We start from the raw sequence: 21,838 nt of genomic DNA, 5'->3' as shown, positions 1-21,838 counted from the left end.
GTGGGGTTATTCTGCAGTCTGTCTCCTTCTTCCGGTTCTGTTTAGCTGGACTGCAGAACTTCCCGAGTAACACACGGAGTGCTAGCGCCCACACCTGGCTCTGCTCTGTGTCAGTGGGAACAGGCCATGGGCTGTAACACTTGCCCCAGGCTGACTCTTATGACGTGAAGGAACCAGCTTTCTACAGCCATTTTAAAAAAGCATTTGTATTGGGAATTGATGCTGAATGATCTAATACTCCTTTCAGAACACCTCCCAGGATAACTCTGGCGTCTCTCACTTAACCTCCTGGTGTGTTAAGACAGTTAAAAGAGAACTTTACACAGAATTCTCCCATTGTAAATCACATTCAGTGACTGCTTTCAAATGCTCCTAAATTCACAAGTATTCTGTTTGTGATTTCTCTAGCTTTATTCGTATTTGTCTATGCTTTTGTCTCACTATTGTTTATTAGGTTTTGGAAATGCAGGGTAATAGCTTCCTTTGAAGAATAAATATTTCTATGTTCCAGGACAGTTTTTCTTAATTGTTTGAAACAACACATCGACAAATAACTCAGGATCAGGAGCCATTTCTGAAGGTAACTTCCAGCTTCTTCAATAGTTTCTACTTTGTTCAGATTTTCCTAACCCTACTGTATCCATTTTGAAAACAAGTATTTTTTAGAAAACTCCATTCCTCTTAGTATTTTGTTTGGTTTTTCAGTCCAATACTATAAACATCACATTGTGCTCTCTTTGTTGTCTTTTTTCCCTGTGGGTTAAGTATTTTTTAAGACCTTTTATTTCTAATTTTTTCTATGAGTTTTTTTCCCCATCCCGATTAAATGTGCGAAGTATATGTTTTTCACACTTAACTTTCAAAGACCAATGCTTTCTATTCATGTATTTCTGCTTTTTCACTGATTTTTTTTTTCCTTCTTAAATCGTTCTGCCCACACCTGCTACCAGGACCACCTGCTACCAGGACCACGCAAAGGAGTGACAGGTACCTGCTGAAGGTGGGCAGCCCCACTGCCTTGGAGAGGAGCCCAGGGGTAGCTCAGGAGAGGTTCGAGGTCATGGCTCAGCCAGGGTCTCAGGTGAGAGGCCCTAGGAGCATCCTCACGGGAGCCCCGCCCTACGCTTGGATGACCTCACAGACCCTTGTCCGCACTCCAGGGAGGCTCACCTAGGACCCCACTATGAGCCCTGTGGGCAGGTAAGGGTAAGCCACATGTCTGTACCACCAGCTCTGCAGGGTGGCACCCGCTCTGCCCTACGAAGCCCCAGTCTCCCGCCCCAGCTGTCAAAGGCCCGGCTTGGGCCCTTGCAGCTTTCGTCCGAACCACTGAAACTGCTTCCCCTGCTGCACTGCCAGCAGATGCCCCGCTTCCACCTCCTGCCTCTTCCCAGATGAAGAACACCCTCGTGAACCAGCAGCTCAAGCCTTCCCCACCCTGGCCCCATGTTCGCTGTCTTGCACGTCACATGGCAAGACCCAGCAGTGTTGATGCCGCCAACCTGCTCTGACACCAAGCCTCTCCGGCCTCCGCTGCCCTGCCTGGCAAACCCTTCTGGCCACTCCTGGCTGGACCGTGGTCTTTCTGAGGCAGCCCTGGCATCTAACTGAGCGCTATCAGCTTCAGTCCTGTGTGAACAACTGTCTCCTTCCACACCAAATCTACTTCAAACACTCTGCATACACATGAAAAGTCAGGTAAAAAGCCTTCTGGTGGCCCCAGTGTGCGGGTTTCTGTGGAATAAATAAAGTGCGCTTACGGACTGAGTGATCCACTGATGGAGGTAGTGACTCAGTTCACCAGGATAAACAGCGGAACGTGGGGAGTTCTACATTAAAGATACAAACATACACCCCATGAAGGCAGGAGTGGGGACGGTGACTACACGGACTTCGAGGGATGGCAAGGTCTGACCGATGGTGATGGGGAGGGTGGCCCAAACTCAGGGCTGTTCTCAGGACCCAGGCAGCCCTGGGGCCGCCCACCCCTGGACCGCCCACTCACCCCCTGAGTGGCTCCGCAGGATGGACACACATCGCCACTGCTCCACGTTGGCCAGCTCGCCGCTGGAGCCGAGCACGGTGCTGGGCCCGATGTACCTGCGTGAAAGGGGGGTCAGGAGGGCGCCCCAGAACCCCAGCACCACACAGCAGACAGACAGACAGACTGTGATTGCGGGGTGCCCCGCTGGAGAACAGGGCTGACTAGGCAAGGGACGGTCTGTGCCCAGGGGGAACACCGCACAGCTGCCACGCAGGACCCACCCTAGGGTATAACTAGTGACAGCAGCAGCCTGCAGGCCGTCGTAGAGACCAGGAGACCACACGCACCATCCTCACATGGAAGGTGGACCAGAAGGACACACAGGAAAAATTCCAACATATTAACCGTGGCTTTTCTTAGGTGGTGGGATTGTGGTGCTTTTCTTTAACATTTGTTCAGATTTCCGAATTGTGTACTAAATGTGCTGTTCATGTTGGCTAAGCAACAGCTTCAGGAGCAACTTTCCAGCCCTCCTGTAATGACCTGAACACCTCTGCCATCAGAGCTGAGGCACAGAAGTGCTCAGCCAGGGGCGTGGCTTCTGCCCCACAAGCAGTCCTGGGTCCCGCAGGTGTGGCATCAATGAGCCTCTTCACTCCTGTAAGTCCTCCTGAGCCCTCGGGAAGAGCTCACAGGAGCAGCTGGCTGGGCCGAAGGAGACAGCCTTTCCTTTCCAAGCCATGGCCAGAGGCCACTCCAGCTGAGCAGGAGGGGAGGGTCTGGTCCCCAGTCTGCGTGGCCCCAGCATCCCAGGACCCAGCCTGAGGGACTCGGCCTAGGTTCACAGAACAGTCTCCAGGAGGTGTGAGTGCATCGTGGGTGCAGAGCAGGGGTTTTTAGGGACAGCGGGGACTCCCCAGGACCCCAGGAAAGGCTGCCAGAGAAAGGGGAACAGCCACAAGGGTGGCCCACACTCCCGCCTAGGATTCCGTCAGAGCACCCTGACTTCACCATCTGTGTTGGGGGCTTCATCTGAAGGACAGAACAAGGGAGCCACCGACGTCAGCCCTGGTAGGGATTAATCCTCCCTTTCGAGCAGAAGCCCTGCAGCCCCAAAAGGGGCACTGAGCAGGTCCCCAGGCAGCTGGGGGTGCCTGCCTTCCTGCTCAGGCCCCAGTTGAGCCCTGGGGACTGGTGCCAGTAGGAGGAAAGTGCTGTGATGCAGACCAGCAAAGAAGCTTCTAAAAGTAAAACGAGAAGAAAGGAAAATGATGCTTACGTAGCCCGCTTCCACACCATAATCAGTTTGTCATCTCCCCCAGAAGCTAAATACATCCCACTGTTTGACCACCGCACACAGTTCACACATGCTGGGAAGAAAAAAAAAATAGGTGATGAAAATCCAGTAGTCATGCCCGTCTGCTCTGTGCAGTCTGGCAAGATGCAGAGGGTTCACAAAACCTAACCCGCCTCATCTCCTCCAGGCACCTGTGGTGTGAGGGCCCCCGAAGAACCACCCTGTTCAAGCACTGACCTACTCGTGCTGCAAGAACGAGCCAGAGCAAGGTCTGGAGGGGAAGCTATATAACATAGCTTCTGAGAAGTGGCAGCGCTGATCAGTTGGCAGAGGGAGGCTCATTTCCAGGGAAACTGATAAATAACTAAATCTCATCATTTCAAAAGGGCAGCCTAATGATGACAGTAGATCTTTCCAAGTAGAGAGAATTCTTGAAATGAGAGCATTTGCTAAAAACGTCTAGGTGCCTTTTCCAGAACTTTCAGGGGAGTGGCTTGGTAGAGCATAAAACTCTGACTCCAAGCCACCTATCAGCTCTTTTAAATCCAGATCTCCCAAACTTGTCAGCACTGCAGGTAGACCGGTCCTGCACTTATAAACTGAGAGCAGCAGAACCCCTCTGGTCCTGGTGGTTCAGGGCCTTGGGAAGCCCCGTGACAGGAGGGACGTTACAAGGTGTGGTCCACACGTGGCCTGTGAGTGACTTGCGCTCCGGCCAGAGGACACCGAGGCCGGGAGAGCAGGAGGGTGCAGTGCAAAGGAAGGGGACACAATGGCTAGGGAGCATCTCAGGGAGGCGGTGAGGTGGGGACCAGAGCCAGGTACAGCTACCCTGAGGTGCAGGGGCTGGAGACCCAGGCACGAACACAGGACAGGAAACCACAACACTGTCCAAAGGCCACAGGTGCCAGCGGGGGCCCGGGAGCCACATGGTGGCCTTCTGAGACTGGTGGTGAGCTGTCTCTTGGGCACCCTTCCCCAGATCCCTACTGCTTCCAGGTCACTGGCCCCAAAGCCCCATGGAATCAGGCAGTAACGACTCATGAGCAGGAAATCACCAGAGGTACCTGCAGACTGTCCAAAGGTGGCTCTGTGGGCGGGCCGAGTCTTCTGCAGAATAACTCACCCCGGCGTGCAGCAGCGTCTGTGCCTTCAGACGGCAGGCCGAGGGGGCTGCCGCCGCGCTAGTCACAGACACGCGTGCTAGCCTTGGGCACTGTGCCGACACGCAAAGCCTGCAAAGGGCCACCCTGTAATACCTAAGTGATTGTCCATCTGGCAAAGCATCTTGGGGACATTTTCATCCTTCTCGTCATCCTCCTGGAGGACTGGAGACATATTCCAGATCACAACCTTCCCAGAATCCTGTCCTGGAACGAAGGAGCAGAAACAACCCAATGTGTAAGGAGTGCCAGCAGGAGCCTGCGACTGTCTTCACTCAGCTGTCCCAAGTCAGGGGTGACCAGATCAGAGGAACCAGAATTGCTCACGGACGTCACAGGCACAAGTAAGGGGAAATGCGTGCCAGGGATCAGAAACGGCAGACTCGGAAGGAGGCTGAGGACAGCCTGACTCTAAAGGAACAACCCTGGACTCAACTCCAGCCTGGCCTCTAACACGGATCCACCAGGGGCCCCATGAAGGTCCTCACCCCCACCCAGGACACAGACCCTCATCTCTAATGCAAAGAGGCTGGAAAAGCCGACGTCCCGGAGTGCCCCCTGCTCTGCGCTCGGGCAGCCCAGCTGCTGCTCCCACAGCTGCCTGGATATTTTGAGAACCAAGTCTGAAATGGGCCCTCACACAAGAGAGGGGACAGATCATGACCTCATCGGCCCTTTGCAGTCACCTATAGATGGGACGTCAACTAAGAGGGCACTCAGGGTTCCTGGGGTCATAAGGCGATGTACACTCTGCTTTGCCTTTCCGTAATGGCTTCTCTTTCTGACTTCCGTTACAACTGACAAAAGGGCGGCCCTCACCTAACTTTGTGTCATCAATGGCAGGACCTGAAAATGCCTGGAAATGGATGCGTCAAAATTTCCATTAAGCACGCCTGAAACTGCTACCTGGCCCGCTCAGCACACTTTCTGGGAGGCTCTCCTGGGCCTTCCTACACCGAGTAGGTGGGAGGTGCAGCTCCTCTGGCAGACAAAGAGAAAACCCCGGCCCCCCAGCCAGGCCCAGAGCTCCTGGGTAACGCAGTGGAACTCCAGTCGAGCTTCTCTGAGCCCAGAAAATGGGCCTAATAACTACATAACTGACTTCATTATTCAACCACCTCCTCCCTTCTGGGGTGAGAAAATGCCGCTGGAGCTCCGACAAGGGACCCAGAGCCCTTGCCTCCGGGGCCGGGCCACTCTCCATGCTCAATCAGGCTGGGCCCAGGATGCAGACTGATTTCAGTATTAACCCGATCAATAGGAGTCAGGAAGATAAACCTGCCACCAAAATATTTACAGAGCACACTGGGGCCAAAAACGGGCTTTGAGGTGGCCTGTTCAGATGTAAACTGTCACGTCCGTTCTGAAGATCAGCACATCCTCTCTCCAGCTCATGGGGCACCAGGGGCAGTAGGGCACGGCAGCGGGCAGGAGCCCCTCTAGTGCTCTGTCAACATACCTTGTCCTCCAGTTGCGAACTTGGTTCCGTCAGGGTGAATATCAACTGAAAAAATTGGCTTGCCTGGAACAAAGAAAAAAGAAATATAACATCTACCTTGCTTTTATTCACTGGAGAATACACACAGACTCAGCCATTTAAAATACTGGTCATTCAAACAATATCTTGAACCACTGCTCCTAGGAAGAAAAATAGGCCACTGGTAAATGACCTGTGAGTAAAGGGAGTGATTTAACTTTCAGTTAAAGTATAATCTGCTAAGACTCTCCAAGCGACTTCAAATAGCTGCAAGTCAGAAAGTGGGACAAAGCATCGGTCACTAGAATGACCAAGCCTGCAGACCCAGGCACTCAGAGACAGGCCCCCGGGACAAGAGCCCGCCCCTCCCGGGGTGCACACTTGTAAAGGCCACGAGCTCTTCGTGCCAACAGCCACACAACTGTGTGGCTCACACAGTGGTGCCATCCTCCCTCCCACAGGTCTGCACTTGGCCGGCAGACCGGACACAGGGAACCGGCCCTAGCTTTCCCACCTGGCCCTCTGGCAGCTGGGCAGGACTAGTGGCGGCAAAGCAAGGCCCACTTCCCTCACCACGCTCCAGCTCCCTGGAGCCCTCCCGCGCATCTGCGTGGTGGCAAAGTCCATGGAGAGCCGGCCTTCTTGATGTAACCCTGCAGTAAGGGCTGGCATGAATGTCAGGACCAGGGGACGTGCATTCTCGCCCATGCTGGTCATCACGAGGTTGCAGGGGAAGCAGCTATGCATGGCCACCAGAGAACAGGCGCACCAAGTGTGAAGGCCTTCCTGTCTCGGGGAGTAAGGAGCAGTGCAAGGCAAGGCTGGGGATCACACCCCGCGTTGTTCTGCTCCAGAACTTACTGAGTTCCAACAACACAGCTACGCAATAGGCCCTGGTCACGCTGGCGGCTCTGGCCTGGTCCCTGAGCCAGAGCTCCAGAGCGACAGCTCTCATTCGGCCAGGTGGCAGCTGACTGGACCTGGGGCACACGTGGTGTGCTCAAAGTGGTTCCATGCTGGGAAATACAGCCCGGCTGCCCTGGGCACTGGTTCTAAGGGCTCACGAGACGGGCCCTGACACAGCCTGCACTTGCATGGTCTGAGCAGCCAGACCAGCAGCAGAAAGCGGTCAAAGGCCCGAGGAGAGCCCGCCTGCCAGATGGTGCAGACCCCAGTAGTCCCACATTAACCTTCAGGAGAAGGGCCTGTCCGTTGGCTACAGGAGGGCCGCACAGAGTGCACGGGGAAGGGACTGGAGGCGCCATCACTCAGGCTGGCAGGGCCACACACTCCTGGGCCAGGGTCTGCCAGCTGCCACTGAGAACGTGCCACCCTCCCCAGAGGCTGACGGCTAGAGGAAGCAGTTGTGAGAAGGAGGTGGCTGCCTCTCTGGGCCATGAGGACCGCACCTCAGGAAGGGCTAGAGAGACAGGAGGGTTGGGGCTGCGGGACCGCAAGACCACAGCGCCAAGACCCAACCAGGGTCCTGCCGGACACCAGAACGACCAGCTGGCACCCCCTTAGGAAAGTCAGAAGAGCAGATACCTCAAGGGTGGTGAGGAGGGCAGTGGGGGAGCCTGGAGGTTTTAGCTAACAGAAGCAACAGAAGCAGTGTGGCGGCACTTGTGGCCTTAAGGGAGGCCCAGCAGTCCAGCACCTGCGCTCTGGAGAGAGCCAGCTGCTATGCAGGGACCGGCCACCCTGAGACCACTGTGCTGAGGGAGGCCCTAGCTGTCCACACAGAGAGGACCGAAGAACCCGGTCCCCCGTGAGAACTAAGGCCCGGGACACAGGACCCCAGGCTTCTAGCCCCAGGCTGCCTGACCCCCACAGGTTCCGTGAGGAGCCTTGCCCATGTGCAGAATCACAAGCAACGAAACCGGGGTTTTAAGCTGGCAGGTCTGTTATACAGGAGATAACCCAAGATGCCAATTCAGTCACTTTTCTGCTTAAGCCAACCTGCGCTGGGGATTTCTCATTTTAACCAAAAAAGTTCAGCTGAGCCAGCATCGGTCTTTGTAAGGCATCAGCAAGGACCACCCCTGGGCCCTTGGAGCGCCTTTCAGCTCCTGAAGTCTGTGAGCTGCAGGGTGTTTCCTCAAGGAGAACTTACCTACCAGTCAGCCCGACCCTCGAGAGTACACAGAGCCTGGGGGGCCGAGGGGGGCTCCGCTGCCCGGGTCCTTCTCACCACACCCACTCTGACAAAAAAGAGAATTACCTATGACCCAGCAGTTCCACTTTTGGTTTATACGCAGAAGAACTGAAATCAGAGTCTCAAAGAATATTTGTACATCTACCTTCATAGCAGTATTAGTCACAGTAGCTAAGAGGTGGAAGCAACCCAAGTTGTCTATTGATGGATGAATGGGTAAGTAAAATGGGGTCCAACCACATGATGGAATATTACTCAACAATGAAAAGGAAATTCTGACACAAGATACAATATGCATGAACCTTGAAGACATGTTAGTTTACATAAGCCACTCACAAGCACAGATACTACATGATTCCACTTACATGAAGTTCCTACAGTTTCAAGTTCACAGAGACAGAAAGTAGAAGGGGGTTTGCCAGGGGCTGGGGGCGGGGTGGGGAGTTGTTGCTTCAAGGGCACAGAGTTTCAGTTTAGTGAGATGAAAGGTTCTGGGGACCCGTCGTGCAACATGAATGTATGGAACACTACTGAATTACAGGTTAAAAGATGGTTAAGATGGTAAGTTTTATGTTTATTTTGTGACTACTTAAAAAAATGCTAACCAAAATCAAACCAAACCAAACCAATATGTATATAAGCTGGAGGGGCCTGGCAGGGAGGTGGGTGTGGCTGTAAAAAATGTGGAACTAATTGGTCTTGACTGTGGCGCATCCACAAACCTACACACAGTGAAAACGAGCGCAGGACTTGCTTATCGGCCATGTCCACACAGACGAGCGCCACAAATAAATGTGGGAAAATCAGCGTAAGATACTGGAGTCTGCCAGTGTTCATGTGACATTACACTGCAGTTGGGCAAAATGTGACCACCAGGAGAAACTGGGCAAAACATACAGAGACTCTCTCTGTGAGGGACAAACACATACACAGTCTGTTTTCTAAAAGCTGTGTATATGCATGTGTATAACACAAAGGTAATTAACACAGCTAAATATCAAAACACCAGTGGCTGTCATAACAAAACCGATCCTTTTCTTGTGCAGGATGGGCTATAACGAGAACCTCCTGGGGAGACTCCTGCCCCACTGCTCTCGGGGGCAGGTACCTATCCAGCTGCCACTGGCCTCTCATCCTTAACTTTACCACAACATAACTGCTGGTCTTTCCGGCCCAAACCTGCCCACCTCGGACAGGAGAACAACAAGCACTCACAACGGCTTGCACAACTTGCTGCAACTTCCCTGGCCTCATCTGCTGGCCCCTGGCCCCTCTCTGCTCTCAGATGGCATGGGGTGCTACCATGCAGCACCCAACCCAGCCTGGTCCTCTCTCTGAGGCCCACCCTAACCTCCCTCCCTGAAAGCACTCCCTCCCCAGCCCCTGGAGCAACCTCTTGCACACGTATAGTTTCCTCCACTGGACGTCTGTCCACTCCACCCACTGGAAGGTCTGCGCCAAGAGCTTAGTGATGTGGTCTGTTTCAGCCATGGCCCGGTCCCCAGGACCTAGTGGCTGGGCACACAGTTGGCGCTCAGTAAACACCTGCTGTTGTTCATGGCTGAGAAGGCCCAGAGCAAAGATCCCAAATGCTAACACTCCTCAGTACCACTGGCACCCTGATATCTGGAAGGCAGGCTCCTGCTCTCCCAAGGAGGGGACTCAGGCTAGTAGCCACCCGTGGTGGGGGAGGGGGCATGCACAGCCTCAGCCACAGAGCATCTGTGGCTGTCATCTCTCCCGCTATCAACCACAATGACCTCTCCAGTCCCCTCAAGTCAGCGCGACCACAGGGACACGTCAGGGTGCCAGGTGCCTGAGAGAGCACACAGCACAGGAAGGAAGCTGTAGCAACCCCGCGACCGTTTTCTGTTGTTTTTGCCACGAATTAGAGTTGAAGAAAGTGACAGGTACATCGTGTGCAAACCTTACTCACTCCTGCAGCTTCTGCCAACATATAATCAAGAAAGTTCTGGTCTTTCTTCATACTCTTTTCTCCTCTAATTTTACAGAACAGAGATATTCCCTGAAAATTATCTGCAGGATGAAGTTCCATAAATACAGTCATCTCTCCCACCTGGTTCCATTAGAAAGTTAAGAGCGACTGAAACAACACCCCTCCCCATAGGGGGAAAATCTGTTAGCTTAACAGCCACACAGTGAAGAAAATGCTACAGTTAATATTGTATCATATATTTGACAGTTGCTAAGAGAGTAAATCTTAAAAGTTCTCATCAAGAAAAAATAATCCTGTAACTATGTGAGGTGACAGATGTTAAGTAGACTCACTGTGATCACTTTGCAACATATACAAATACCGAATCATTACGTTGTACACCTGAAACTAATACAATGTTGTATATCAATTTAAAAAAAGAAAAATAGATCTACAATATTATTTATATGGAAGATGCAGTGGAAACACTTTAGCTGTCTGAAGGGAGGCTATTCAAAAAAAAAAAACCCCCACTGGATTTGCAATGATATTGGGCATTGGGCTAAGACCTTAAGCAATTCAGGTATTTTTATAATCTGGTATACATAATAAATAGCACCAAATCACCCTCTTATATTTTCCAAATGGTCTGAGAGACCACATAAAAAAGTTTTAACAATGTATTCTCCTTTTTGCATTTTCTCATTTTTCCTACACTGAACAGGTATTACTTTTATTAAAAAATTATTTTACATTTTCCGAATGACAAGTATCAAACCACAAAGTGCTTCATTATCCAGATCCGCACACAACATTAAGGCATCCTAGTAAAATCAGATTTGGCAACTGTCACAGCCAAAAAGAGAAGGAGCCACCCTGTTCCTCAACAGCAGTCTGAGTCCAGGATAGAGACCAAGTCCGAGAAGGAGCCCTAGCCTGGAGCCTGAGCGTCTGACGGGGCAGGACCCGGGCGGGCAGTCTGGGAAGGCCCTGTGCGGCCTGCTCCCTCCCTCCCTAGCTGCCCCTTTCCCAGTCTCACTGATTCCATGGGGTCCCCTTTGCCCCCTTACCTCACACCCCACATTTGACCTGGTGACTCCACATTCACTGGAACTTTCTGGGGAGGAGGAAACGTTCCAAATCTGATGGGGGAACACGTGTTTGTGAAAACACATCACACAGTAGGCTTAATGCCTGTGCATTTCACTATGTAAATTACATATACAAACATGCGTGTAATGCTCACAATGCTCATGACACACTGGGTCTAGCCCTCTCTCAGCCGCCAACACCACCGGGTCACCCTGCCCAGACCAGGGCTGCAGCCTTGTGGCAGGTTCTCCCTTGCCCCCTTGCCCGCTGAGTCCCAGCACAGAAAGACCTCTAAGACCCTCCTCAGGCCGCCTTCCTCCTCTGTGCCCATCATGCTGAGAACCAGTGCCCACGGGTCCTGGGTACTGGCAGTTCCAGCTCCGTCACCATCCCCACTCCTCCTCAAACCCACCAGGCAAGTTCTGGCTCCTCCCTCAGCTGGCAGCCTCTCTCACCTCTACCAGGCCTATGTGGTGGCCACCGTGCCCGTCCAGGGGCCCTCCCTCTAGGAATAAAGCCCCCCAGGAGCTCCTCAGTAATTCTCCACTCACAACAAGGTCTCTGCTCACATGTGCCACAAAGCACTGCATTTAAAACTCTCCCCACCACCTCTACCCCAGGCTCACCTGTCTGCTGCTTCTCCCACACCCACCCGCCCACCACTGTGACGCCCCATTTGTGATGCCCCCAGTCCGCCCCTCCTGGCATCCCCTTCTTACACAGGATGCCCCGCAGATGCCCTCCCAGTCTCACTGCCTAGTCCACGTGCAGCCCCCCACCTCGCCCCACAATCACTCTCATGACCTGCTGAGGGGATGAATTCATCGAGTGCCCTTCTGTGCGGGAACTGGTGGAGGGTGCAGAGACCAGGAGTCCGCTTGGATGAAGGCCTATCCTGGCCCTCGAGTGAGCTGTGCTGCCTTCTGTCTGCTCCCCACTGCCGGGGCTATGGCCAGGCAGCTTCCCTGCCCTGGGCTGGTTAATGCATCAAGGCAGGTATTGCTTTCAAAAGCATCAAGTTTTGACCTAAATGGGTTTTTATTTTGCCAGCATTGCTCTAAACCATTTGCGATCTGTTTTGTTTCATCAATGCCCCCTCCTAGAAGAACAGCAAGACACAACTATGTAAGTGGGCTCCCTGGGGAGGACCTGGGTGAAATGTGTCCTTGCGTCACTGGAACCCCCACCGGACTCCACCACAAGGTCTGACCTGTTCGTGGCACCAGCCAGAATGAACAGCAAGTTTTATGAAACAAGTAACTCTACCAGTCAAGGCAGCAGACACGGTGGGCTACATGTCTGCCGGCCACCTCCCATCCACCTCCTGCGCACTCAGTTACGGCGTGCCCCTGAGCTGCAGGCCTGGCTCAGCACTCTGAGGGCTTACTTTCAGTGGTGTGGTCAGCTACCTCTCTGGCTACAGTGGATGTCAGCAGGTAGCAGGGACCGTGTGAGGGAGGGTGTGGGACCGAGCTGGCCCCAGCAGGCAAATGGGGCCGACTCAAAGTCCACGACTAGGGCACAGCTCCCCCACCCCCCCAGTTCCTCCCTGAGAACATTCTGCTGATACCCCTCGACTGGAGAACTCTCAAAAACTAAATGCCAGAGAAGGTGCACTGGGCACCTCAATAGAAAGCTCTGGCCCCCTGAGTGCCAGAAGCAGCCCTGCCTGGGGGGTTCTGGTCCCAAGCTGCACCCCGTGGTTTCTGAAGGCGATTCCCAAGGAGGAAAGGTAGCCCAGCTCTCCAAGCCGAAGGGGCCAGCCTCAGCACTGAGACCTCTGCTTGGTTCCAGCTTGCTCCCCTAGTGACCAAGCAGGTGAAGGTAATGCAGGGCCCTCACCTCTGGTCTGGCCCCGGGGGTCCCCCACCTCACTCAACCTAAGCTTCCTTCTGCAAACTGTCCTGTCAGAGATGCTACAGGTCACAGGAGCACCATGGATAACACAGGAGCTCACAGCCAGTCTTAAGAAGGGTCAGCTTCAAGGTGCTCTGGTGAGCCGCTCGAGGAGCCCCGACTTTCCACCCTCCCCTCCAGTCCTGCCATGTGGGCCCGTCCTTGCGGTCACAGGCTGGCTGCCACACGCAGGGCAGGGGAGTCCCAAGGAGAGATGGGATGGGCAGCTCAAGCACCCCTTCTTCCCCGACTCCCCACAAGCCCCCAGCAGCACCCCTCCCAGTCGTATCGGCTGGAACGGCCCCCCCGTGCCTGGTCCCCAACGTGTCCCTGGCCCTCACCCACACTCCGGCTTAGGGCCATCAAGACTTGCCCCTGCAGCAGAAGGCAGACACGTGCTCACATCCCTGCTCCATCCCGCTCCCACAGAGCTTTCAGCTCCCTCCCGAGGCTCTCAGCCCTCCTCCATCCAGCCTCTGCCTTCACGGTCCTCCGGTCCTTCTGGGTCCAGACTCAGCCCAAGGGCGCACCAACAAACCAGGCCCTCCTTCCTGGGGCTGCCATCTGCCCTGATTCTGGAGCATGGCCTGTTCCCCTTCCTCCTAGCACACAGCTTCCTCATCACCTCTGATCTCTAGAACTTCTCTCCAGAGGGATCCAGTGTCTGGTGCATCAGTCAGTGAAAACTCCACAAGTGGGTTACCCACGGCAAACTCCACCCACATTTCTTTTGAATCTTCTCCAGATGAAACCTGGTTATTTTTTAAATCAACCCACTGTCTTCAGGCATAAGACAGTGAGAGACTGTGAAGAGAGCTTGCATCTCCTGAGCCCTCGCCGGTGAGCAGCTGTTACCAGCCTCGTGAAACCGACCTGTGTAAGATGTGTCGAGAACATTCTGTGACACATACTTGCTGAGGAGCAGAGCATGGAGACTCAAGAGCAGGACTACATGACTCCAAAATAAAAGGCACAACTCTTGTCTTCAAGAAGCTTACGACCTAGTTGGAAGGATGAGACAAACAGGTGAAAAGGCAGATAACTGTAAGGCTTTCCTTGCCCAGAGCAGTTTCTCAGCCAGGCACTGCCACGTGCTCATGGGGGAATGTCCTCTGTGCTGCAGTGTGATCAGCAGCCATCCCGTGCTCTTTCTACTGGACACCAGCAGCACCCCTCCTGCTGGGAAACCAAGAACATCTCCAGACACTGGCCGGCTGAGGACCCCTGATCTAGAGCAACCGCCCGGTTTATCTTAATGTCTCTGTGATCATAACGTGTCACAGTCTGGGTCCCTCCTGGCCCGTTCACCAAGATAGGTCTGCAGAGGCCCCAGTAGCTGTGTGGGGCCTGTCCACACCCAGCCTGGCTCCACTGTTGCACCGCCCTTCCCCACACTCCCCCTTCCCCAAGATGCGGTGTGTCTCAGTAGGGTGTCTTCAATCCTTCGTGGAATGAGACAGGGCAGGGAAATAATCCGATCACAGGACAGAGAAAACACACACCTACAGCAATGTGATTAACTGACAAATCATCCCATTATAGAAAACTGGCCAAACACCTTTCTACAACACTGCCATCAAAGTGTGAGCCAGAGGCCAAAGAAGGACGAGGTCTTTCAGTCCCCAACCTTCTGGTTAGAATGGGCTTCACTGCAGAGCTGCACACAAACCCCGTGAGAAATCCAGAAGGAGTCTCAAGAACGAAGGCCCAGGGACGTGAAGAACCGTGAATCTCAATGAAATTTTCTCAACGTACAAATACATTTTTCTACAACCAAAAGCCCAACTGCTTTCACTTTCTGACCAATACATGGTCATAACCTAACTTAGAAATGAACCTTATTTTGGCCAAGCCTAAAATAAAATATTAACGGAATACTATAGCCAAAAACAGAGTGAACCAGGTGGCTGTGTGAGAACAGTGCCTAACATATGACTTCCGTGTACATGAGAAGCATCATCAGCTCTTGCTGCACATCTTAATCAAAGACAGTCTTTAACATCTGGGACGGCGAAATGCAGGGAGGAGCACGTTTCTTCAGCTTTAGCGAGGCCCAGAAGTGGAGCCACAAGCACAAGACTTACAGCTGATAAACGATGGTGTGTGGTAGTCAGTCTGATTCCAAGTCCAAGGCTCGTTACTGTGATACGACTTAAAGATCTATGAACTTCCTGATCACCTTACAACAGTGATTCTCAGGTGGGGGTGATCTGGCCAACAGGGAACACTGGCAACATTTGGAGACACTTTCAATTGTCACAACAGGGTGTGTGTGTAAAGGTGCTACTGGCATTGGGTGGGGAGAGGCCAGGGACGCTGCCAACGTCCCAAGACATGCAGGCTGGTCTCTACAACAACATGGTCCAAAATGTCCACAGCGCAGAGACAGAGAAACCCTGCCTTGGAGAAGAGGTCTTACCATCACCAAAGGCTGGAAAGACGAAGACCCAGAGCACACCCACCCCCAGTAGCTGCTTCCCCCTCGGCTTTCAACTTGCCCTCTCCAGGGCTTTCAACTTGCCCTCTCCAGTCACAGCCACAGGGAAAGCGCAGGACTCTCTGCTCTTTCCCTCTCTGGACTCAGACACCAGAAAAAGTATGTTTGAGCTGAATAAGGAGTCAGGAGACATGAATGCAGAGTTGGGAAGCCGGAAAGTGCAATGGTGCACTCTCCAAAGCACCACACTCCTCCTGGTTTGTTAATCCCAAGTGCGGCTGGCAGCTTTCCTGCCCACCCCTCTCCCCACTCCAGGCAGCTCCTAACACCCACCAGTCTCTACGGGAGGCTCAGCAGTGATTCGGACCATCATTGTGTCCTTCAGGACAGCAGTAATTTATCCCCATAGCCCCGCCAAACACTCCATGGGACAGGGTGGATTTCAAGAGATTTTAAAAGAGAGGAAATTTGACAAAGAACAGGTTTTAAAGAGTCTCAATTGCTTTGATCACTGTCTATTAGGTTTCCAAAGCACTTTATAGCCTGGAGAGCTGTCTTCCTTCCCAAGAGAACACCATAACCGGACCATGAAGATGGAGGGGCAGATACCATAGTTTCTGCTCTAGGACGGCAGAGAGGCCCCAGGCTCACTGCCCTGCCCACTCTGCCAGGCTGGGATGACTGGCTGCTGACCTGGTCAAAGACTCTCACTCATTTGCACTTAAATAATCGCTTAAGCATCTTGACTGACTTATGCTTACACAGCATAAAACTTGTGTTCTACATAGAAGTTCGCCATCAAGTGAGAAATTACAGGGCAGAAGAGAGACTGGAGAACGGTCCGCTACACACACAAACTCATCCAGGCAAAGTGGTGCAAACTGCAAATTCCTTCAGATGCCACTCGCACAGCCGCAAACTCATAATACGACATTTCCTGATTCACCAGCACCACAGTGTGTAACTACTGAATGTCTGCCCTGTTCTCCAGAGAAGAGCTCACACTCACATCAGGAAACGCTCTTGGAGAGCAACACAGGAGAAGCGAAACTAGACCCCCGCGCTTCTGCTTTCACGCACAGTAAGTCTCGCTGTCTCTGTAGGTCAGGGCCACCTCAGCTCACAGCTGTGCCGGCCCACATCATCAAGTGCCTGTTGTGTGGAAGGCACTGCTGACAGTGACAGAGAACACGGAGGCGAGTGCCCGGAGTGCACACTCACAGGAACAGAGCACATCCAGAGCAACTCAGGAGCAACGGTAACATCAGGAGAAAGCGACCTCACCCGGGCCTGAAAAATGAGGATGATGTCCTGCAGGAAATGGGACAGGGGAACACAGACTGAAGGAACAGACAAGAGGTGGAAAGTGTCCAGGGATCAAGTTCAAAACTTAAAAGCTACATGCTTCAGAAAAGCAAGACCATCCACTTCACTTGCTCTAAAAGAAAACCGTGGCTCCCTCTAGTCGCACAGCCAAGTAGAAAAGAGGAACGAATCAGGGTGACCCTTTGCTATCAGCAGGCAGGCAGGCCAGCCAGCTGTGGGCCCTGGGTTGTTCCCAGGGGCTTCAGCACTGTCAGCAGGGAGATGGTGACTTTCTCCCCTCACCTCCTGGGGGAGCAAGGCCAACTCCTGCAGCAGGTGTGCAGACAAGATGGAACTGTGACGAAACTGCTGGTTGCCACGGGTTTCTCTGTATGAGTCTCTTCCCAACCAGAGGCCTGGATGAGTCTGTTTCCCAGGGTGTGCTTTGGAGCCCCTGCCACAGAGCTAAGGAAGACCCTCTTCCAGAACACACCTCTGCCCTATGGGCCTCAACTCAAGTCACCCAGATGCTCCAGCTCAGAGTGCACGTGGTGCCTTGGGCCGCAGCCACAGTCCCCACTGGAGGCACTGTCACCAGATCCAGCCCTTCCGCATGGTAGAGCATGCCCATGCCAGGTCTGCACCCCACAACTGAAGGGTCACGGCGGGGATTCCGGCCCGGTTTCACACACTGGACCACCCCGCACGACCCGGCCGGCTCCTAGGGCTGCTCCCCGGGGCCAGGCCGCGACCCTTGCTCGGCCCACGGGTGGGTGGCCGGGGGCGAGGGCGGACGTGGCCGCGGCCGGGCGGAGCACGTGCCCAGCTCCCTGGCTCCCCGCGCGAGGGCAGAGTCCGCTCCGCCGCCGGGGCACCGGGCACCTGGCATCGGAGCCAGGCAGGCAGGGCCTGCGCGCGCCTCCCGCCCAGCTCTGGACCCCGGCCCGGCTGCGGGCTCGGCTCTCCGCGACCCCCGCGCGCACTCACCATTGTGGTTGACCCAGGTCGGCTTCAGGAGCTTCATTGTTCGGCCGCCGCCGCCGGGCTGAGGCGAGAGCCGCGTCCCTCAGCGCGCCCGAGCCATGGAGCCGCCGCCGCCGCCGCCGCTGCCCGCGCCGCCCGCCCTTCGGCCGCCGCCCGCCCCGCGCTTTCAGCGCCGCCGCGCCATCTCCGGCCCGCGCCCCCCGCCGCCGCCGCCACAGCCGACCCCCGCGCTCGGCCGCCGCCGCCGCCGCCACAGCCGCATCCCCTGCGCCGCTCCTCCTCCGGCGGCTCCCGGGCAACGCCGGAAGTCACGGCGCGCACCTGCCAAACCGCCCCGGCGGGAAACCGCTCCCCGTGCGCACGGGCCGCCCGACTCCTCGGCCGGCCAGCGGGCGGGCAGGTGGGTCCGCCCCCCGGGGCCGCGGGCGAGGGGACGGCCGGCCGGGAGCAGGCGGGCGGGCGAGCAGGGTCAGGGGTGCGGAGGGCCGGCGGAGCCAGGCGGGACGGCGCGGCGCGGACGGCCTCGCGGCTCCGCCCGCCGGTGTCGAGCAGACTAATTAACTGGCTTCCGCCTGCCCGAGCGCGCGTTCATTGGGCACCCGCGAGCGCAGGCCACGTGCCGCGCGGGGTGCAGTCACCGAGGCCCTGGCTCGGACGCCGGCGGGAGAGCCGGCCCGGGCGGGCGCGCTTACTGGACGGCCGGCTGCACTGCAGGCTCGGCCCTCGCGGAGCGCAGGCCGAGTCGCCTGGGAGCGGCCGGGGCAGCGCCGGCGGGAAGAAGGACCCCGGCCGGCGCGAGGTGCGAGGCACCGGGCACGGGGGCGGGGCCACGTCGGGGGGCGGGCCAGGCGCGGCGGCCGGAACGCGGGAACGCGGGGCGGCGCGGCGGCCGGACGGGTGAGCAACGCACGGCGGGCCTGGCCGCCGAGGGGTGCGTTCCCGGAAGCGCCGTCCCCGACCCGGAGCCATGGCGGCCGCGGCGCTGGGGGCGGTCTGGTGCGCTTTGCGCCCGCCCAGCAGGTGAGTGCGGCCCGGCCGGGAGCCCAGGACGCGCGGGGACGTGGGTGAAGACTCCCCGCCGGCCTGGCGGCCTGACCCAGCAGTTACGAGGGCGTCATCACTGAGTTCTCCATTCCCGGCGGGCGGGCGGCGGAGTCAGGCGCTTATTCATGCGCCGTCTCTTGCAGGCTTCTGGGAATGTGGCCGGCGCAGACCAGGGACGCGCACCAGCGGGCTTCGCTGCTGTCCTTCTGGGGACTCGTGCCCATGAGGTAAGCCCGGCTGCGGGCCCCGCCTCAGTCGCCCGCGGGGACGCGCCGGGACGCCCAGCGCTCGGTTGGCAAAGGATCTCGGTTACATTCAGGCAGAAACTTTTTTTGTCATTTCATACGGAACACTGTTACTGCCTGTAATCAGAAAACAAAAACCAAGTGTAAAAGCGGCCTAAAGAAAAACTAGCCTTGAAGGGATTCGTGTGTGTTTTAAAGAGCCCAGCACTTTGATTTCTTGCTCCCTGGAGAGGTGGGACGATGTGTGAGGATTCGTTTTTCCACCTGGGATGCCGGATTCTTTCTAGGGATTTGATTCATGAAACTCAGTCTTGATACCGGAGGATTTGATGTGTTCTCAGTAGTTTATTATCATCATAGGAGATGTGTTCCTCAGAGTAAATCAAACTTTTGTCAGTGCTCGGGGATGGGGAAATTTGTTAAAAAATCTTGAAAAGTAAGTAAGAACTTGCCAGTCACTTTTACTAGACTTTCTTAGTCTTATCAAATCAACGTTATAAATCACAAATCCATTCAAGATCTGAATAATAAACTTCTAATTCATCTGTTTGCTATTTTTACTTTTCAGTGTTACCTCAAGGTGCCCCCGAACCCCAGTTGTAAAGATGAGCCCTTCCTTTAATTTATCCTGACATCCCATGAAGTTTCGCCACCCCTTCCTGGGGTGGCTGTGCCTACGGGGTTCTCAGCAGGACCCTCGGGATATGGTCTCCCTGCCACACTCAGCCTAGGAGTTCAGGCTCACATAGTTCCTTACCTAGTGGAGAGTTCAGTGTGCGTTTGGGGGTGCTTCATCGGGCGCCACGTCTCTGCATGTTCACGAGACAGAAGAGGAACATATCTCATGTTTGCTTTACCCTTTAGAGCAGAGCCTCTGCGAAAGAAGAAAAAAGTTGATCCCAAAAAGGACCAGGCAGCAAAGGACCGCTTGAAAAAGAGGATCCGACGGCTGGAAAAGGCAAGCCAGGAGCTAATTCCCATTGAGGACTTCATCACGCCAGTCAAGTTCTTGAACAAAACAAGGTGAGGGCCCTCCCTCTGGGTGGGGGGCCTCCAGCAGAGGAGTTCTGTCACCTTCAGGGGTTCTGTTTGCACCTGTAATGGGAAGGGGTCGTAGGTTCAGGCTGACTTGGCCTCGTCTGAGTCCTTTTCTCCCGGATTGTCTTCGTGGGAGCTGGAGAAAGTCTTCTTGGGTTCAGGCTGCCCTTGCTGAGTGCGGGAGGGAAACTCAGCAATGGCTGATGAGCAGGGCAGGTGCCTGAGCGAGTTCGCACTGCTGCCCTTGCAAGAGGAGTCAGCTGTGACGGACGACCTGGGCCCGGGACTGCAGCTGCTGCCCCATCCTGATGGTAGGAGACCATAGCCTCTTGCTCTCAGATGCAGATACTCATAGTTGGGGTGTGTCATGTGTGGGGTTGGTGGGGTTGCTGCCTTCCTGTAAGAAGCACGTACCATTTATAAAGTAACACTTTGCCATGCAAGTGGACACGCAGGTGTTTTTCTGGGCCTCCTGGGCTGGTGTAGGCACTTGACTCATTGGGATTTTGCTGTCCACTTTCATAACAGTGCCTGGCTTTTCCCAGAGCCCCTCTCAGCACAGGCAGCCCCGCCTGGAGCCAAGGAGGTGCTTCTATTCTTTCTTGTCTCCACGTGGAGCAAACCGCACTGGTTCCTGGCGGTCGTGGCTGCTACTGCCACATTCAACATTCCATTCCTCAACTTGTCGCCAAGTTCCCTCCGTGTCTGGCAGTGGGGATGCTGGGGTGGCATGAGGTTGGTCAGCGAGGCCAGTGCTCATGCCCTTGGTTTCTTGTGTTCCCAGACAGCGGCCTCCGGCAGAGCTCCCCTTCGAGGAGAGCGAGCGCAGGGCCCTGCTTCTGAAGAAGTGGTCACTGTACAAGCAGCGGGAGCATGAGGCGGAGAGGGATGCTGTCCGGTCCCTGCTCCAGGCCCAGCAGGAAGCTCTGCGGGAGCTGCAGCTCACAGCCCCGGAGCTCCATGCTGAGGCCACCAAACGGGACCCTGGTCTGTTCCCCTTTGAGAGACAAGGACCAGATTACACGCCTCCCATCTCCAACTACCAGCCCCCAGAAGGCAGGTACCACGACATCACCAAAGTGTACACACAGGTGGAGTTCAAGAGGTAGAGCTGCTGGCAGCCGCGCCCAGATGCCTGGGTCAGGCCTGCCTGTGACGGCATGCAGTGAATAAATATTTAAGAGCAAGTGTCAGAGTCAAAATTAATTCACCCGAGGCTGTGCGGGGGGTGAGAGAGGCTCGCCTGGGGGAGAGGAGGGCTAAGACCTTGCCCGTTGCCCTCCAGGTATGTGGGGCTGACTCCACCAGCAGGAGGCAGAGAGCTCCCCGGGAGGGAGTGGAGGTGAGGGACAGGCAGCAGCACAGGGGGAGGAGCAGGGCCAGCCTTGGGGGGTGGGGGTTGCTAGACAGAAGAGGAGGCAGCAGGCCCTCCAGGACTCCAGTTACAGCTGCCCTGTGCTCCAGGGTGCGATACCTGGCCAGCTGAGGGTACTCTGTCGTCTAGGTGTGTCCAGGTGCTGTGCGCCTGGAGCGGTGAGCTCTGGCCGACGGAACAAAACATTGCGGACTCTGGGCTTAAACAGGAAAGCGTTTCTCTGGAGGCTGGATATCCAAGAGCCAGGCTTTTGCAGGGCTGTTTCCTCCTGAGGCCTCTCCCCGTGTCCCCACGTGTTCATCCGTCTGTGTGTGTGTGTCTTGCATCTCTTCTTGCAGGGGCCCCAGTCAGATTGGATCCTATCCCCTCAAAGGCCTCATTTTAACCTAATGACATATAAGTACCCCGAC

At 55.2% G+C, this 21,838-nt stretch overlaps 2 protein-coding genes across 8 annotated transcripts in view; one reads left to right on the top strand and one right to left on the bottom strand.

The window, feature by feature from the left end:
• Positions 1–17,975, bottom strand: part of LOC102503957 (protein HIRA) — a 56,444-nt gene extending 38,469 nt beyond the window's left edge. For 2 of the 5 annotated variants that reach the window (XM_032472071.1, XM_032472072.1), the window contains exons 1-5: positions 17,730–17,975; positions 5,904–5,966; positions 4,541–4,651; positions 3,264–3,354; positions 2,006–2,100 (exon numbers count right to left, since the gene is read on the bottom strand). In XM_032472071.1, the coding sequence (XP_032327962.1) occupies positions 2,006–2,100; positions 3,264–3,354; positions 4,541–4,651; positions 5,904–5,966; positions 17,730–17,766 (397 nt within the window). In that variant the 5' untranslated portion in view covers positions 17,767–17,975. The other 3 variants (XM_032472075.1, XM_032472073.1, XM_032472074.1) reach the window with 2 other exon arrangements.
• On the top strand, positions 17,965–21,240 carry MRPL40 (mitochondrial ribosomal protein L40). 3 transcript variants are annotated; one of them, XM_032472079.1, is made up of 4 exons: positions 17,965–18,126; positions 18,914–18,997; positions 19,880–20,038; positions 20,838–21,240. In XM_032472079.1, the coding sequence occupies exons 2-4, from the start codon at positions 18,924–18,926 to the stop codon at positions 21,160–21,162; spliced, it is 558 nt and encodes a 185-aa protein (XP_032327970.1). In that variant the 5' UTR covers positions 17,965–18,126; positions 18,914–18,923; the 3' UTR covers positions 21,163–21,240. The 3 variants fall into 3 exon arrangements, with proteins under 3 accessions (XP_032327970.1, XP_032327968.1, XP_032327967.1); XM_032472077.1 differs by lacking the exon at positions 17,965–18,126 and adding an exon at positions 18,190–18,525; XM_032472076.1 differs by lacking the exon at positions 17,965–18,126 and adding an exon at positions 18,586–18,746.
• Positions 21,241–21,838: the final 598 nt, after the last annotated feature.

Source organism: Camelus ferus, chromosome 32, assembly GCF_009834535.1.
Source record: "Camelus ferus isolate YT-003-E chromosome 32, BCGSAC_Cfer_1.0, whole genome shotgun sequence".
Taxonomy (NCBI): Eukaryota; Metazoa; Chordata; class Mammalia; order Artiodactyla; family Camelidae; genus Camelus; species Camelus ferus.
This window is presented reverse-complemented; position numbering and strand designations above follow the sequence as displayed.

What these genes read in the sequence shown, in the direction of transcription:
- MRPL40 (XM_032472076.1), top strand. Translation starts at nt 18,694, where the DNA reads ATGGCGGCCGCGGCGCTGGGGGCGGTCTGGTGCGCTTTGCGCCCGCCC. An exon ending in GCTTTGCGCCCGCCCAGCAG is followed by an intron (nt 18,747 to 18,913) that starts GTGAGTGCGGCC and finishes CGTCTCTTGCAG; the next exon opens with GCTTCTGGGAATGTGGCCGG. An exon ending in TGGGGACTCGTGCCCATGAG is followed by an intron (nt 18,998 to 19,879) that starts GTAAGCCCGGCT and finishes TTTACCCTTTAG; the next exon opens with AGCAGAGCCTCTGCGAAAGA.